The sequence below is a fragment of the Melospiza melodia genome, chromosome 3 (assembly GCF_035770615.1).
Source record: "Melospiza melodia melodia isolate bMelMel2 chromosome 3, bMelMel2.pri, whole genome shotgun sequence".
NCBI lineage: Eukaryota > Metazoa > Chordata > Aves > Passeriformes > Passerellidae > Melospiza > Melospiza melodia.
The window spans coordinates 20,065,329-20,081,138 of NC_086196.1; the positions used below are offsets into that span (position 1 = coordinate 20,065,329).

Consider the following 15,810-nt stretch of genomic DNA (forward strand, 5'->3'; position numbering starts at 1 on the left):
TTTTATGTTAATACATTTTATATTGATATTGAGGACATTTCAGTAAACGGAGCTTCTAGTTTATAGAACAGCATATGTGTTTTTCCTTTTCTCTCTGCCAATATACTTTCCTAAATGTGGTTTAATTTTTATTTTTGTTAGCTTCTCAATAATACTTGTAGTGATTGACTGGTAGCAGTAGCACAAATACTTAGTAAAATTAGTCCCACTGGAAGATTACTCAGATGCTAGAGCTCTTCTTACTCCTCCTTCCTCCACTCTTTCTGCCTGTTTTAATGATTTCATTTTAAGAAAAACGACCTGAGGCACAGCAGTGAGAGAAAAAAAACAAAAGTCTCAAGAAAAAACAATAGATAGACTTATGTTTGGCAAATCCTGGAACAGAAGCAAGTCCAGATGTTTGCTATACGGGCATTTGGCATGTATATAACAGCCTTGGTACAAGACTGCATATAGAGTTTTTGACAGCTTTGGTGGAATGAAAATGAATTATTGCTATTCAGAATAAAATGCAAAACATTTTGGCGAGTGCTTGCAAATTTAGCAGTTTTCAACTTATATTTTTAACTAGATTCTTGGTATTCTTAAATGCGTATTTAAGTAGGTGCTTGGCAGACATGATTTGATTTCTCTGTAGTATTGAAAGGTTCTATATCACCTAACATATCTTGAGAGGGATGTGGTGAGTGGTTCATGATCTGTTTATTATTTGATCCTGTTACTTCTAAAGCAGCTAATTAAAAGCTGCAGACCTCTGGCCTAGAAAAGGTGGGCTGCTGATTTCCTGCATTCAGCAAACAACCTTCATCCAGCAGCTGAAAAGATAAAACATGAGTCACTTGGGCCAAATTTAAATGAGATGCAAGAAAGGGTGGTGGAAGAAATGGTAACAGGAATAGCTTATAACAGGCAGAGGAGCAAGCAGAGAGGCAGCTAGCTTTGATACTGCTGTGGTATTAATTCATTAGCATGGTGGCACTGTCCCTCTGGCTCTTGACGCATCGCCTTTCAAAACAAAACATAAATAGCAAGTGGATGTAAGTGATACTTACTCTATTGAACCAGCTGAAAATAAATTCAGTCCATTTTATGAAACATGGTTAGGCCACGAGAGGTGATGAGCTGTGACTGCAGATGGACAGATAACGTGGGCTCTGGCCAACTCCAGTGCCATGCACTGTGATGGGAATGTTTTGATCCAAAAGCCCCAGGTGTCTGCCCAGTATTTCCAGCCAGATAAAAGGGTGCTGGGTGCTGATGGACTGGCACTAATGGTACCAGTGCCATTAAGCAAAAAGATGGAAGTACAGAAATATGCAGAGAAACTCCTCTCCAGACTCTCCACTATCTCTGAAAGAAGAGCAAGAATACAGGTGTCTCCTGAAGTGAAGAGCAAGCTTTCTGAATGGAGGCTAGTGGCAGTCACACATTTAGGGCACCAGAAATTGGAAAAATTAGTTATTCTATGTGGGTCAGAGATGCTGTATTTTCTCTGGGAATTCACTTATTTACTGGAGGATTGAGATAACTGCACCTTCATACCTCAGATGCCACAAGTCATGTTAAAGCCTTGAAGGGCTTTGGATGTCTGTCACTATGGACTGTGCTAGTCTAATGTTCAGTAAATGTAAAAAACATTTTACATTTACAACATGTAGATGTGGCACTTGGGGCTTAGTGGTGGACTTGGCACTGTTTAATGGTTGGACTTGGTGATCGCAGAGGTCTTTTGCAACCTAAATGACTCTGATTCTATGATTTAATGTTTATTTTATTTTTTTTCCTGAGGCAATTTTCATGAAATAACCTCTTTTTATATACCAGATGGTTAGGGACTGTTTTGTGCTGTAAGTGTACGTGTGCTCTTGATTTGGGGGAGTGATACATGTCTCCTTTTAACAAAATGTGTGTCAGAAGATTCTGTGTGGTCAGAGGAACATCAGTCCTGAAAGAGAAAATTTATTATTTCACCTGGTGCTGGCTGAAGCTTTTTAAATGTGAACAGTGATGGGGTGGGATGACCCAAAAATATCCTCTAAGAGGGAAATTTGAAGTACGTTTTCTTTATTACAACATTTTGCAGCACTGCAAGTGATCCAGATATCTTATGCTGTAAAATACACTGCATTTAACCCTTACCTGGGCAGAGAGCTTTCTCCTGTAATAGTTTTGACTGATTGATCATCTTCCTTTAGGGTCTGGAAAATATAGAACAGCAGTAAACAAAAGGAAATTTCTTCTGCCTTGTCCAAAATGTAATTTGAAGACCTAGTCCCCTTCTCCTCCCGACCCACCTAGGAAACAATCCCCAAAAGAGCCAAAATCCTGCTAATTAAATTTTGTGAGATTTATTTTGTGACATTTGGCCACACTGACAGTAGCTTATTCTACATTTCTGCTTTATTAACCACGAAGTCTTAGGCAAGATTAGGTATGTCAGGTCCTGGCAGCCACTTCAGACGTTTTGAGAAGATGGCCCATTTCCCCAGAAGAAATGCAGTCGTGTCCCTGTCTCCCCTCCCCACCTGTCCCCAGCAGGCACCCCTGGACCCTGGCCACCAGCTGTCATCCTGCCAGCCCCCGTGCCAAGGCGCTGGCCACCGGCTCTGCCGTGCGAGTCTTGCTGCACAAACCCTGCACGGACTGGCCTTTAACACGGCAGCTCTTGGCATTTGGCTTCCTTTCGTTTGCTTTTCATGCTAATGAGATAATTTAATTAGGGAAGACAATGTTTTGGGCAGTGTTTTGCAAGCAGGAGTGTTACAGAGGGACATCGTTTTTCTCTCTCTCCGTTTTTAACAAGGCTGAGTTCCAGACACTGCCAGCTACCCTGGACCCTGCAGAGACATCTGAGGAAGTTATTTTGCTTTTGTGTAAAGTTCTGTTGGATTTTAATTTATGAAACTTCTGCATAAAATTCCAGTTTTGTTGCTGTAGAAGGTCCTTGGAACGACCAAGAATCTGCAGCGAGTGGCATCTAGAATTTATTTTGGGGGCTGGAGGGTGGCGAGGGTTGAATTTTGTGCTGAGTTTTTTTGTAAGGTTGTGGGGATGGTTTGCAACAAAGCCATGGAGGAGAATCATATGAGATCTTTCCAACAGAGGCTTGAAGAGAGAGAAGTAGATTTAATTGTTTTCTCCTAGAGTTAGGAATTTTACCCAAATACGTATCCCAAACTGGTATATTTTGACATATTTTCTATCAATTTATAATTGATGATAAGTATATCTGATGGAGGCCTTCTAAAATAGTCCAAGAAACTTGTTTGGTCAGGAGCATCTGCAGAAGGAGACCCCTGCACGTGGTGTAAACTTCATGAGTTTGTGTGTGTCCAGGTTTGGCAAGCAACAGGATTCAAGACAGGACTCGTCTTCACCTTCTATTCCAGCAGTGTGAGCATCAGGACCACCCTGAAACTTTGGGAGCTTTTCTCACCCTGCCAGTGCTCAGGATCCATGAATTGAAGGATGTGTTACACAATCTGCTCAGACTGTAAAAATATTAGTGTCTGAAAAGCAAATTACTATAGATAGGAAATTATCACGGTGAAGATGAATGTCCGAGAAGCTTAGTAATAAACCATACACTTAGAGGTTTTTTAGTAACCCCTGATTTAGGAAGGTTATATTCTGTCACCTGTGAAGGAAAGAAACTCCAAGGTATGGTTTCACTTGCATCATGATTGGGTTTTTCTTTTTTACTTGGATAGTCTAGTTTATCTTTTTACTTACAATATTTTGAGATAGCAAAGCAAAAATGTCATTTTTGTTTCTTTCATAGTGAGCTTTCTGCTGAGAAGACACCGTTGTGTTCATGCTCAGATTTTTTTTGTAATATGTCCCAAAGCATCACCACCTCCAGCATATATTTGGAAAATTAAATCCTATATAATCTCTTTAATCTACTGCTCCTTTATCACTTACAGGGTTAGGATTTGGGCTTTTTTTTTCTTCTTTTTTTTTTTCTTTAAGATCTGATTGTAGCAAAGCAGCTCAAGTCTCTCTGCCTTGTCTTGGATTTTACAAGAGCTTTACAACTGTTTACAAGACTAAATCAGGGGTTTACAAAAGTAGACCTTGCTAGATAATAAAGTTGTTTCCTTGCCTCTCAAATATTTCTGGATCTTATCTTTCTACACAGCTGCTTGTAGTTCAGCTTTACAGAATCTCTTGATTGCATTCTTTCTGCACTTGTCTAACAGAGTTCTTTCATTGAAGTCACCCAAACAGAAAAAAAAAGTAGTTCAGTAAAAATTGTGAAAATCGATTAGTCAGATCCATGTAGGCTTTTAACAATGATTCTATATGTGTCTAAGAAAGTCTTTGTAGGTTATAAAAATGGTGAGCTTGAATAAAACCTTTTGCTTGGCACATTGCCGAAGAGTTGCTCCTGAAGCTGCCAGGACTGCTAGTACTTTGTTTTATTTTGATTTTCTTGAAGATGTGTACGTATATTATCTGATGATTGAGTTATATCCAGAATTTATGGAAAGGCTGATATATTTCAATGTGATTTTGGTGCCATGTGCATAAATTACATCTGCAGACCTGTGCCTGGGGAGAGGTTGTTGTGTCGGTAGGCTCTGATAAAACTGCATGTCGTAACATTTCCCCTGCAGCATATATGTGAAATCATTCAAGCTTAGGTACTTAGACATCTTCCTTTTTATCAGTTACAGTGCTCCATGCTAGATCTGATTCCAGCAAATCTCTCTTCCTCTTTTTTTTTTTTTTTTTTTAATGTGTGGCATTAAAAAAAAAAAAAAAAGGCATTACATGCACTTAACTGCTTTTAAAGCTCTCTGATGGGCTATTTTACCTGTACTTCCATTTATCCTGTCTGAAAACATGTAAGATTATTTAGCTGCGTATTTTAAAGCTTCAGGTTCTTTCTTTCTCCTTTTCTGCCATTTCCCTAATGACCATGTCTCCACTTCCGTCACTGTCTCCCAACGTCTCTCGCCTATCATGTTTCTGTAATGTTATTATTTAAAAGGTAAATTTAGAAACAAATGCTTACCCAGGAAAAATTTAAATTAAAAGCTTGACCTTTATTTTTGAAGTCACTTAATGAAGTTGACTAATAGTCTAAGAAATCTGATTCTCTAGCTTCAGACTGGCTGAAAGCCTGTTTTTCCTTATATTTATATCTGTGGGGACAGACACTTTAAGGAGACCTTGACTAGATAAGCGTGGAAAGCAGGGAAAGAGCTGCTCCAAGGCTCGAGCCCGGACTGTCATTTAGAGGAACATGAATAGGAAGCATTTTTTCTGCAGAACAGTGAGTGTTCTGGGCTTGGGGGAAGAAGGGCTGTGTTTAGATGTATCGAGCATAAAATGAAATGTTAAGCACTTGAGTTTAATAAATCTTCAGCAATGATCTGTTTGAACCTGGTAAGAGCCCTGAGGACAGCACGCTGCTATCTCACACGCCGCTGGCCTTTTCCTTTCCTCTGTGTGTGTGTGTGTGTGTGTGTGTTTGTGTGTGTGTGTGTGTAAGCTGTGGAAATGAGGAACAGACGAGCTTGCATAAGAGATGTGGTGAAAAATGAGTACCAGGAGGAGGGTGGTTTTGTGCTAAGAAGGCTGGAGGATTTCCAAATGGCCAAAGTGTTCAGGGTAAATTTGGAGGCAAGATGTTGTCATCTGTGTAAGTGCTCTACATTTGAGTCCCTAAGACACTCATTTTGCCAAAAAACTTTCTTAAATATTGTTTTTGAGAAAGCTGTTAGTATGAGATATATCCAAATTTCCTAGTTGTAGAAAAAGTTATGTTCTCTAGCGGGGGTACATTCACATTCTACTTTGCCTTGAGAGGGATAGGTTTAAAGTAACTCCTTTTTATGGTCTCTCTCACCTGTGCATTGCATGTTTTGGCCTTGTCCCATCACTCAGGAGGTGTTTGGTGTTGTTTCATCAGTCTGTTACCCTCTCCTGGTCTACCCTCCCAAAGCCATCTTTCTTTGAGAGTAAATGATGGAGGAAGGGCCCAGATGCATGTATAATCCTTATGCCTGGCTCCTGCATAACCCCTCTCTGAAACAAAGTGGGCTGGTCTGGCAATCTTTTTGCAGCACATGCACAGTGATGCAGTCTGGGGGACTTCTTGCCTTGCCATATCACTGAATCTCATTTTACATTTGTCATGGGATTTGTATTTACCTCTGGTTGCCCGATCTCTCTTCTTCAGCTTATAGCCTTTTCCACAGCCCTCCCTTCACACCAATTTGATCTCTTTTTTTTTTTGCTTTGAATTTATCAGTTTATCCAGTAACTGCTATGGGCTTCTTTCTCTTTTCTCCTCTCTCTTTAGTAGGGTGGGGGATTTTTTTTCCCTCTAAGAGAGTTTTTGTTCCTTTTGGCTGCACAATAAAATCCTTTGATTCTATGTGACAAACGGGAACGCGTTTCCTTTCTAGTAGAGATTAAAGACACTCAGCTACTCCAGTGATTACATCTTGAGTAGAGGGTGAGGGAAAGCCTGTCTCACCGACTTTACCACCTTCTCCAGACAGTGTGTCAGCTGAATTGGGTGTACAGAGGGATTTTCAGCAATAACAGGGTGCAGTGTGCCTCCTCATGGACTACGAGTCTGAGATGCACAAATCATACATTCTCTCTCCTGCTGGCTGTGTCTGCATCCTGCATTTGTGGCTCTGATGTAGGGTAGACATATCTGAGATAGCTCAAAGCTTATCTGCTCTAGTACTGGCTCCTGCATGTGACAGCGTGGAGCATCATGCTAGCTGAAAAATCAACCCCACAACTGAAGTTGATAGATCTGTAATTAGCCAGGGCTTAGCTGGTGCAGTGTCTCAAAAACAAGGTAAAAATCTTCTTTCTCTTCCTCTGTGCTGTTTAGAGGGGTCTAAAACTAGGTAAGAGAAAACGTCTACACATAATGTTGAGGAAAACTTCCAAACTTCCCTTAAAAAGGTAAAAATACATGGATTAATTGTAACTATTGATGTTGGTGTTCGTAAGTATTAGGCATTGATGTTTCTCCTCTCTGTCTCTGCAAAGCGACAGAGAGAAGGAGAAACAGAAAGAACCCTCAAAAAGGGTTCTTTTTGTTTTATTTTGTTTTGTTTATTTTTAGAGAAAAAAAATGTCAAAGAACATGTCTGGAAAATTGTAGCCTAAAATCAGATCTTGTGGAAATGGCAGTGAAAGGGTTAGGGTTGTGGCTGGACTTGATGATCTTAGAGATCTTTCTCAGCCTTAAGGATTCTGTGATCTCTGACTGCAGCGACTGCTGCCCTCCCTGCTGTTTGAGTGAGGTTCCCACTGGCCTCCGTCTCTGCTGTTTCTCCCGATGGTTTATGCTGCCCTGTGTCAAGTTCTGTGCAGAGGAATGTGATGGTTACACTTGACTTGGGACACACTGCTGGAGAAGTTTTTCTTATGAGTACAGAATGTGTTTAAAGCATTATTATTATGATTGTGATCCTCAACATCAATAGTCTAGACAAAGCATAAACTCTGGATCTAAAAATACACTTAAAAATTAGCTAGTCTGTTCACAACCCATTTCTTACCTCACCCAGCAGCTATTTATGAAAATGTTTTCTATTCTTTCTAATTTTAAATAGCAAGCACTAGCAGTTGAATACTCATTTATTAGATAGTTATCCCCTCCGGTTTTTCTGCACATCTTGTCACTGTCAAGTAACTTTGTACCCAGACAAAAATGACATCTTGAAACAAGTGGTGTATATTTAATGCCATGTATTTGGGGGGGGGGGGGGGAAGAAGAAGAAAAAAAAGAAGAAAAAAAAGAAGACTGTTCTGATGTTTAGCCCCAGCTTTTATTTTTTTTCATTGGAAATATGAAGTACAGTAGCTGGACTGAGAAGTGAATTGCTCATGAAGAGGGTGTTGGGTTTTAAGTAAACTTCTTAATGCATGGCTTAGTCACAGGCTTTTTTCCTGCTTGTTATTGATGTGCTTGCCTGTCAGTCTCATCTGATAGAAGAATTGCTGGGGGCAGGGTGCCTGGGAACGTGTGGCAAAAACTGCTTGCTATTGACTTGTGTGCATGTGTGCCGCTGCTCTCCGCTGAATGAAATGTCAGATGTGCTCAGGAGTGTGGGTGGGTGGGTGGGGGAGATGTGATTTGGTTCTCCCTGGTTGCCTTGTCAAGGAGTACACTAATACAGCTAATGGAGATCCTCGGGCTCGAGAGGAGAAGGGCATTCAGTTGTCAGCCACCATCCAAACAGTCACAAAAGATAGCTTCATACAGCAGTGGAGGCTGTTGGGATTAAAAAGAAACTCTTTTGAAGGCAAGGAATAATAAAGGATATTTTGAAATTGCAGCTTGCAGTTTGCAGGCTCCTTTTTTGCCTGACTTAGCAAAATGGTTATAAAACAAATGAAAGAGTGGTTATATACCTGTGGAATTTCTAACCTTTAAAGACACTGTGTTTAGGTACTGAATTTATTCTGAGATAGTATTCACTAGAGAAAAAGTTTGCTTTCTTCACCTCTACTAAAAGAAAAGGTTCTTTTTGCATTACAGCAGCTTTCACAGTGCTGGTGTCTCTGGGTTTTCCTGTGGTCATTGTACAGCTGAGCTCACATGGTCCTCTGGAAAATACAGAATTAGCTTTCTGAATGAAAGTATCAGATGGCTACAAAAAAATGAAAGACAGAGGAATCTAAGTAAATACCAGAACCATCAGCCCTCAAATCATCAAGGCAAACATTGCATCACATTCTATTAGAGAAGAAAATAGTTGGGTTAAGAGGAATGTTAATTTTTTGGTCAATACCAACTACACTATGGTGTGGTCTCCAGTGTAGGTTCTTGCTGGAGGTGTTCATTCTTGGAGAGGGACATCAGATATGCAGCTTATTGGGCGACTTGGTTAGGTAATATACATTTATATTATTGAATTTTTAACTGAGGAAGAGTATTCTTTGTCTCAGCTAGTGAACCAGCTCTCAGCTACTCTCAGCTGTCTAGTGAACCAGGTGAATCTTTCATCCTTTAGGCATAATGATTGGTTTTCTTTGCCTTTTTAATTTCCACCAGGTGAATAACTAATGTTGGTGATAGGCACACTGTTTTATAACACTTCTAAGTTTTTTATCTCTCTTAAAAAGTTTCTTACCTTAAAGTTTCTGGGTGAGTTTAGTTCTGGCTCCCTCCACAATCCTTATAAACAGATATTTTTACCATCCATTTTTGTATCTAAGAATTTGTGAAACAACATTGCTTCCACTGACCTGATATCATTATTACAAAGAACTTAGTGGATTGTGTGATGCAAATAAAATAAATTAGGTGCTGCAGTGACCTAGATACTCATTATTTATTTATGGAAATAAATACATTTAGAATTTATTTATACTGTTTCTTCTATTGCAAATGCTGTAAACTTTCACTTACTCAGAGCTCTGCTGGGAAAATGGCATTATTGCCACCATTCTGCACATTAGGAGACCTTGCCAGGAAGACTTCAGTAACTGCTCTAGGCTATGTAACATATAATTATGAGAAGTAAGATTAGATGTTGGGAGTCTTGACCCACAACATTGTGTTTAGACATCCCTCACCTGGCAGATACAGTCTGTAGATAACAAAGACTGAGGGGTGATAAGGACAGAGTGATCATAGAACAACTTGGTCATAGATCACCTATGTGTATTAAGAGTTTAAAGTCTAGCCAGAAACATGGGAGGAGACAGAACATCTTGGGCTGCCTCCTGTAGGGCATCCTCGCTGTGGGGAGGTGTCACAGAGTGAAATATTCCTGGAGGAGCTTCCAGTGAGGAGTCTAGCAAACAAGGGGCTGTGTGAAGCAGTATTGGTTTTGAAAATAGAGAAGTAATGGGTAGATTTAGCAGGTAGATTTGTTTTTCTCTTTGATCTTTAGCATCTGTATTTGGTCGTGTGTGAGGTACAGAAAAGAAGCTACAGAAAAAATGTGAAGGCTACTGAGAAAATGGAAAGATAGAGCTGCTGGGAATGTTTTCCTGTTGTCAGAATATTGAGTTATGACTCTCTTCTGACTTGGCTTTTCACAATTTGTGTGCCTTTGCTTGTTATTTTGATGAAGAGGCAGATGGTGTTTCTTCAGGTCTATGGGACTGAGCTCTCCACTGTGTCCTTGTACTTGTCTAAATTCTCATTTGTGTTCTAGATCAATATTCACTATGGCACTGTGAATAGTGTCTTGCTGTTCTGCTGGGAAAAGAGGAGAAGCAGTGCTCTCCTGAGGCAGAGAAGGCACGACAGGGTGGTGCCTGGTGGTTGCAGAGCACAGTCCCTGTGCTGGGCCCTCATCCCTAACTCCTGTGTGTCCTTACCCTTGCAGGCCGGCTCTCGAGTTCCCCCTGAGCCGCAGCTGCCCTCCAGCGCCATGTCCCGGCACCACAGCCGCTTCGAGCGAGATTACCGCGCGGGCTGGGAGCGCCGGGACTGGAGCTCCAACGGGACCCATGTGGGCAGCACCAGCTGCAGCAGCGCCGCCAGCACCACCAGCAGCTCCCGGCCCGGCCTGCTGCCGCTGCCCATCGTGCCCGCGCGCCTCCCCACGCCCGCCACCGCCGCCTGCACCACCGGCAGCAGCGAGGTCATCACCAGCCTGGTGGCCAACTCCTCCCCAGCTTCCAGTACCAAAGTAAGAATCCAGATTTTTTTATTTTTTTGCCTTTTTTATTTATTTTTTTTAAACGGGGTTGATAACTTGAAGGGATGTTAGAGATGGAGCGTCATCTGTCCCTTTGTAAGGCTTGCGTTCATGGGATAGCCAAGAGTAGGAAAATGAATTTATTTCGGCAGTCTGTGTCTTTTTAATTCTTTTCTGTGTTGTACATACACCAGAGTAGGTCTTTCTTGCTCTAAGACTGAGTGTCTCCATGCTTCTGAGAGGCCCAGGCAGAGCACATGTTTCCTTCCTTTCACCACTGCCTACATTTGAGCTTTCTTTGGTTTCCCCTGGAACTTAATGCTCCCTTTTTCCCATTTTGGGAATGCTCTTCTTGTCTGTTGACCAAGGCAGAGCTGTGGTTGACAGCAACTGGATGTGGCTCTCATCCAGAGGGAGTGGAAAGTGTCTAAAAGTCATCATTTTGGCTGAATGGTGTTTTCCCTTTAGCTGATAGTTTCCTGTAAGGTTCTCAAAGACTTGTTCTTAATGCAGGTTGGAGTGAATCTGTGAAACTGCTCTAACCAGGCTCTCTCATTTGTGCAAAAATGCACACTTAGGAGTGAGAAAATGTTAAGCACCAAAGAACAGAAGTCACTCGTAAACTATTGGGCTTTTTTGTTCCAATATATTATTGGAGGGAAGAGGGTGCATTTTCCTTTAAAAAAATAAGCAACAAACTCATTGTAGAACTGCAAAGTACATTTGGTATTTTTGGAGAAAGCTGGGGTTTCTTTTTGCATGCAGATTCAAGTAGAACAGCTGGAAACAGAACAACCTGGCAAATGGTAAAGGTGACCACAGTGCTGGCAAAGTGAGACAGAAGCACTGCTGGGTTTCTTTTTATGATATTTAACATTTTCTTTCAACTTGGTTTCATTTTAATAACTGAAAGTGCCAAATGCAGCAGATGTAGACAGAGGGAAAGGAGACAATGAAGTTATTTAAAGTAAGCCAAGAGCAAGCTGAAATTTTGCTGCAGTACCATTATTATATTGATTTTTTTCACACTGTAGAAAAACAAGGTCAATGCTACAGAAGGAAACATTAGCCTAAAGTGTAGTTGTAAAAATTTGCCGTGGCATCTTAAAAATTATTATCATTTGGAAGAAGATACTCAGATTCTGATCAAAACATTTTTAGTGTTCTCCAGATGCTATCCAGTGATAGATGCATTTCAATCATGCTTTGTCTGGAGATGATTGAAGCAATTTTGGAGCTAAAGCAGTGGTGTCATTTATCATGACCTTTGTTCCTGGGTCTGCTTAGAGTCCAACAATTGTCTGGAGCTGATCAGCCCTTTTCCCAGATGTTCAAAACCATTTTGAAGCTTATCAGTGCTAGTAAACCATGTGTTTATTGGGGGAGAGGAGGCAGGAACAGCAAGTTAAGTGCCTTTTGATCATATGCTAGATATGAACTGTCTTCTAAATTACCTTATTAGACAATTTTCTGATGACTTTCATTAGTAAGAATGTTTTGGCATGAATAGATCAAAAGCAATAAATAGACAAGAATGGAGGTAACCGGAGACACTTTTTATTCTGAGAACTGTTAATCAGCTGTGTAATCTCCCATAAAATAAGTGTATAAAAATGCATAGAGTTTTTGCCCCAGCTTCTGCTCTCAATCAACTAAGGAGCTCTAACTAAAAATTCAAACTTGCATGTATTGAATAAGGAAAAAATGTGAAGAAGTAAGAGAGGTAGGCAGGTAGGTAGGTAGGTAGGTAGGTAGGTAGGTAGGTAGGTAGGTAGGTAGGTAGGTAGGGTAAACAGAGATGTAAGGGTATGCTGCCTAGCAGGCTTCTTACTAATAATGTGAAATGGTGTCACAAAAAACATCAGGTGCACATGCACACTTCTGTTCACCCTGCCTGCCTGTGTCTCTCCCTCACACACAGCAGATTTACACTTGTGGTCAGCAGTGTAACCAGCCAAGGCTTTTCCCTGGGAGAATCCAGCTAATGGCTAGGCACAACAAATTGCATCTATATATTGAAGAGATCACAAGTTAGAAAAACAATGTGGTTACTTGCTTTCTTTTAAAAATAAAAAATAAGAATTAAAAATGCAACAATATTTTAACAATAAATCAAGCATGTGCTTAGTTGCTTTGAGCTATGGAGAGATCACAGCCTGCCTACCTTTTGCAACAATTTGTGTCAGTAATTTTATTGGGTACCAGGTAATGGGGGATAGGTGACATCTAACAGCTGGATTTGTTAGTTCTGTTTTGGGAGTGAGATATTTGGTTGCTGAGCTGCCCTTCTGCAGGCTGGACCTCCCCCAGCACTATGGCAGGTCATTAAACTCAGTGGCGAGGGTGTGCCCCACACAAGAGGTGAACCCTGGATAGGTGTCGTGAAGCCAGAAGATTGATAGCCTGGTTCTCCTTGACTTTTTGTCCAAGGAGATAAGTACAGCCACTAGTGCTGCCCCAGGCTGGGGTCAGAAGGGGCTCTTTCTCCCATGCAGGTACCAGTTTTGACTTCAGTATATCCTCCAGAGCTGGTTTGACAGTCTCGAACCACAGAGAGCTACCATCTATAGCCCTTCAGATTGGGTTCCTTCTTGCTTGTTATCTTCCCAGTTAAAAGTTTGCTTTGGTTTTTTTTTGTAAATCAACTAGTCTGTTCTCAGTCCTTTTGTGATTCCTCTTGTTTCCTTCTATTGACCAGTTTCAGTAGCCTTCAAATAACTCTGTATCTTTTGCATCCCCTCCATTCTTCATTTGCCTTTGAAAATATGGGTGCTAAAACTTAGATACCCAAACCATATGCATCCTTTCAGCATCAGACTCACCATTCCTTTTTATGGGGATAAAACTGCTCCCTTCCTCTGTTTCCGTGTCTTTATAGCCAATAATTGCTTCAGACTTTTTTTGCCAAAGTGCTTAATTCAGTAGTTATTAAAAATACATATACATGGCATTGTCCTCAGTTATGAATTATCAAACAGCCATGGTGTTGTCAAAGACTGAAGCGAAGTCTGTTTGACAGGATCTGTCTTCTGGGTACCTGCGTTGGCAGATATTGGTCATGTTCCCATCCTTCAGCTCAAGGTTAACTGAATCCTAAAGTGACAAATTCAAAATGGGGGAAAAAACTTCTTTTCTCTCTGACATGTAACTGGACTGTATGACTTGCTGCATGATGGAATTGTTCAGGGAATTTATCGATAAATTGTTTTAAGGACCACTAGTCTACCTAATCTGGCTGAACCATGGTCTTTAAAATTATGTAAATGTATGTAAGATTAAAGACTTTGCCAGACTTACGTGATATGAATAGAAAAAGCATTGGAAAGGAGAGAAAAAAAATGAAGTCATCATCAGGGGAAGCTTAGGATATGTAAGACTAGCTGTGAGGGGGTTGGGCTTGGTCTATGTTCTCATGCTTCTGGAAGAGCTTTTTACTTTCTGTGGAGGACTTTAGAAGGTTTTTATTACTAATTATTAATGTGTAGGAGAACTTTAGAACTAATTATACTTTGCAGACCTTTGAAATTTATTCTCAAAGCGTACCTGTAACCTTCTTACCACAGATGCTTTGGTACAAATCACACTTAGTGGATCTGCCACCTTTAAGTGGTTATGGATGTTTGGTCTGAGTTATTTAAACAGAAAAGCCGTCTATTCCCAACGTTTTTGCTGAACAAAATGATACTTTGCACTGCTATAACACATTTCATTGGAGACTGCCAGAAAATATCAGAAAGACTATTTAAGCCTCATCAACCTCTAAGAAATAGTTTGATGCTGCACAGCCAGTGTATTGACAGGGAAAGTGAGGCACCCAGAGGTAGTGATTTTTGGTTTTCTGCTCATTCTGTGCCACTATGAGCAAAGTTTCAACTCTTTTACTCAATTAGGTTTTTCTACCCTGATTCTGTACCCAAAGGGTTGGGCCACAGACTGGCACCCAGGGGCAGCACAGTTTGGAGGGATGAGTCAGAGATATTTCCTCAACCCCTCTACCAGTAGTCCATAGGAATGGGGAAATCTCGCCAATAAACTCTGTGTTTGGATCAATCTTCCAGGCTCTGAGCTCAGCCATGTATGATGATTAAGTTCAGAGCTGGTTCTATACTTGGTGGGGTTTGGGTTTTTTTCTGTAGTGAGGTTATTTATTGGTCGATGGAAACTATCCAAGAAATCCTTATAAGATTACAGCACTGCTTAAGATATTGGCAACAAAACAGTCTGAAATTCATTTAAGGATGCTGCACACCATTCCAGCTATGTTTTCTGTTCATCTCAGCAGCACCTTCATTCTTTGTTGCTTTTCCGAATTACTTTGCGAGTTACTTGTACAATTTTCTCCATCAAAGCTCCTGTATCACAGCTTCAATTTAGAAGTGTTGTCATGGGCTGTAATTTGAAATTTTATTACCAAGAGATTTTTTGGTTATAGAACATTTACTTTTATCATCTCTATATTATTTTTAAATGCCTGAAAAGATTGATACATCAACAGAATCTGTGCACCACCAGGCGATATCTAATTTTTTTTTCAACCTTAATTTTAAAAACCCTTTGCTTGGAACATAAATTGATTCTTCAGTCCCCCAACACTTAATGATTTGTTATTCTCAAGGTTAAACCTATGACAAATTTTACAAAAACACCGGTCTTCAGTTTTGATAAAATTTTCTCTAGCTGAGCTCAGGGATAGCTGTGCAGTTTTAAGTCTTTAAATAGTGTAACTGAGGTGTGATTGTAGCCTCCTGTTCTCACAGTACTTCTTTAGTATTTAAGACTTGTGTGTTTTTGCTACCAGAGTTTATCCCACTGTGGTTAGCCACGGGTTATGCAGTGGGAGGGAAGACAGTGATGATCAAACATTTGTTAACCTCTCTGGAAAGTCAGGGAAGGATTGCAGGCAGAGAAGTAGCCACCACTGACTTTGTGCATCAGTGCTAACTAAATAGCATTAAAAACAAGTGGAGAGGGAAGAAAATTCTTGTGGTAAAGGAAAAACAAGTCAGTGTGGCTGAGGAATGCACTGTAAGAAGGAATAAAGGGAAACAGCTTAGAAGTAAAATGTTATATTCTTCTTTCTTTCACGGGCCAAGAAAATGTAGCTCCCTAAACAGCAGCCTGTCAGATGCTGATGATTTGCAGTAGGTTGCAGGATTTGTGTTGTCTGTTCTGT

General features: G+C 40.5%; 1 protein-coding gene across 4 annotated transcripts in view; it reads left to right on the forward strand.

Moving 5' to 3' along the window:
* Window positions 1-15,810, forward strand: part of KLHL29 (kelch like family member 29) — a 387,440-nt gene that overhangs the window by 136,571 nt on the left and 235,059 nt on the right. For all 4 annotated transcript variants that reach the window (XM_063150912.1, XM_063150915.1, XM_063150913.1 and 1 more), the window contains one exon: window positions 10,323-10,628. In XM_063150912.1, coding sequence (XP_063006982.1) covers window positions 10,368-10,628 — 261 coding nt within the window. In that variant the 5' untranslated portion in view covers window positions 10,323-10,367. The remainder of the gene's footprint in view (window positions 1-10,322; window positions 10,629-15,810) is intronic.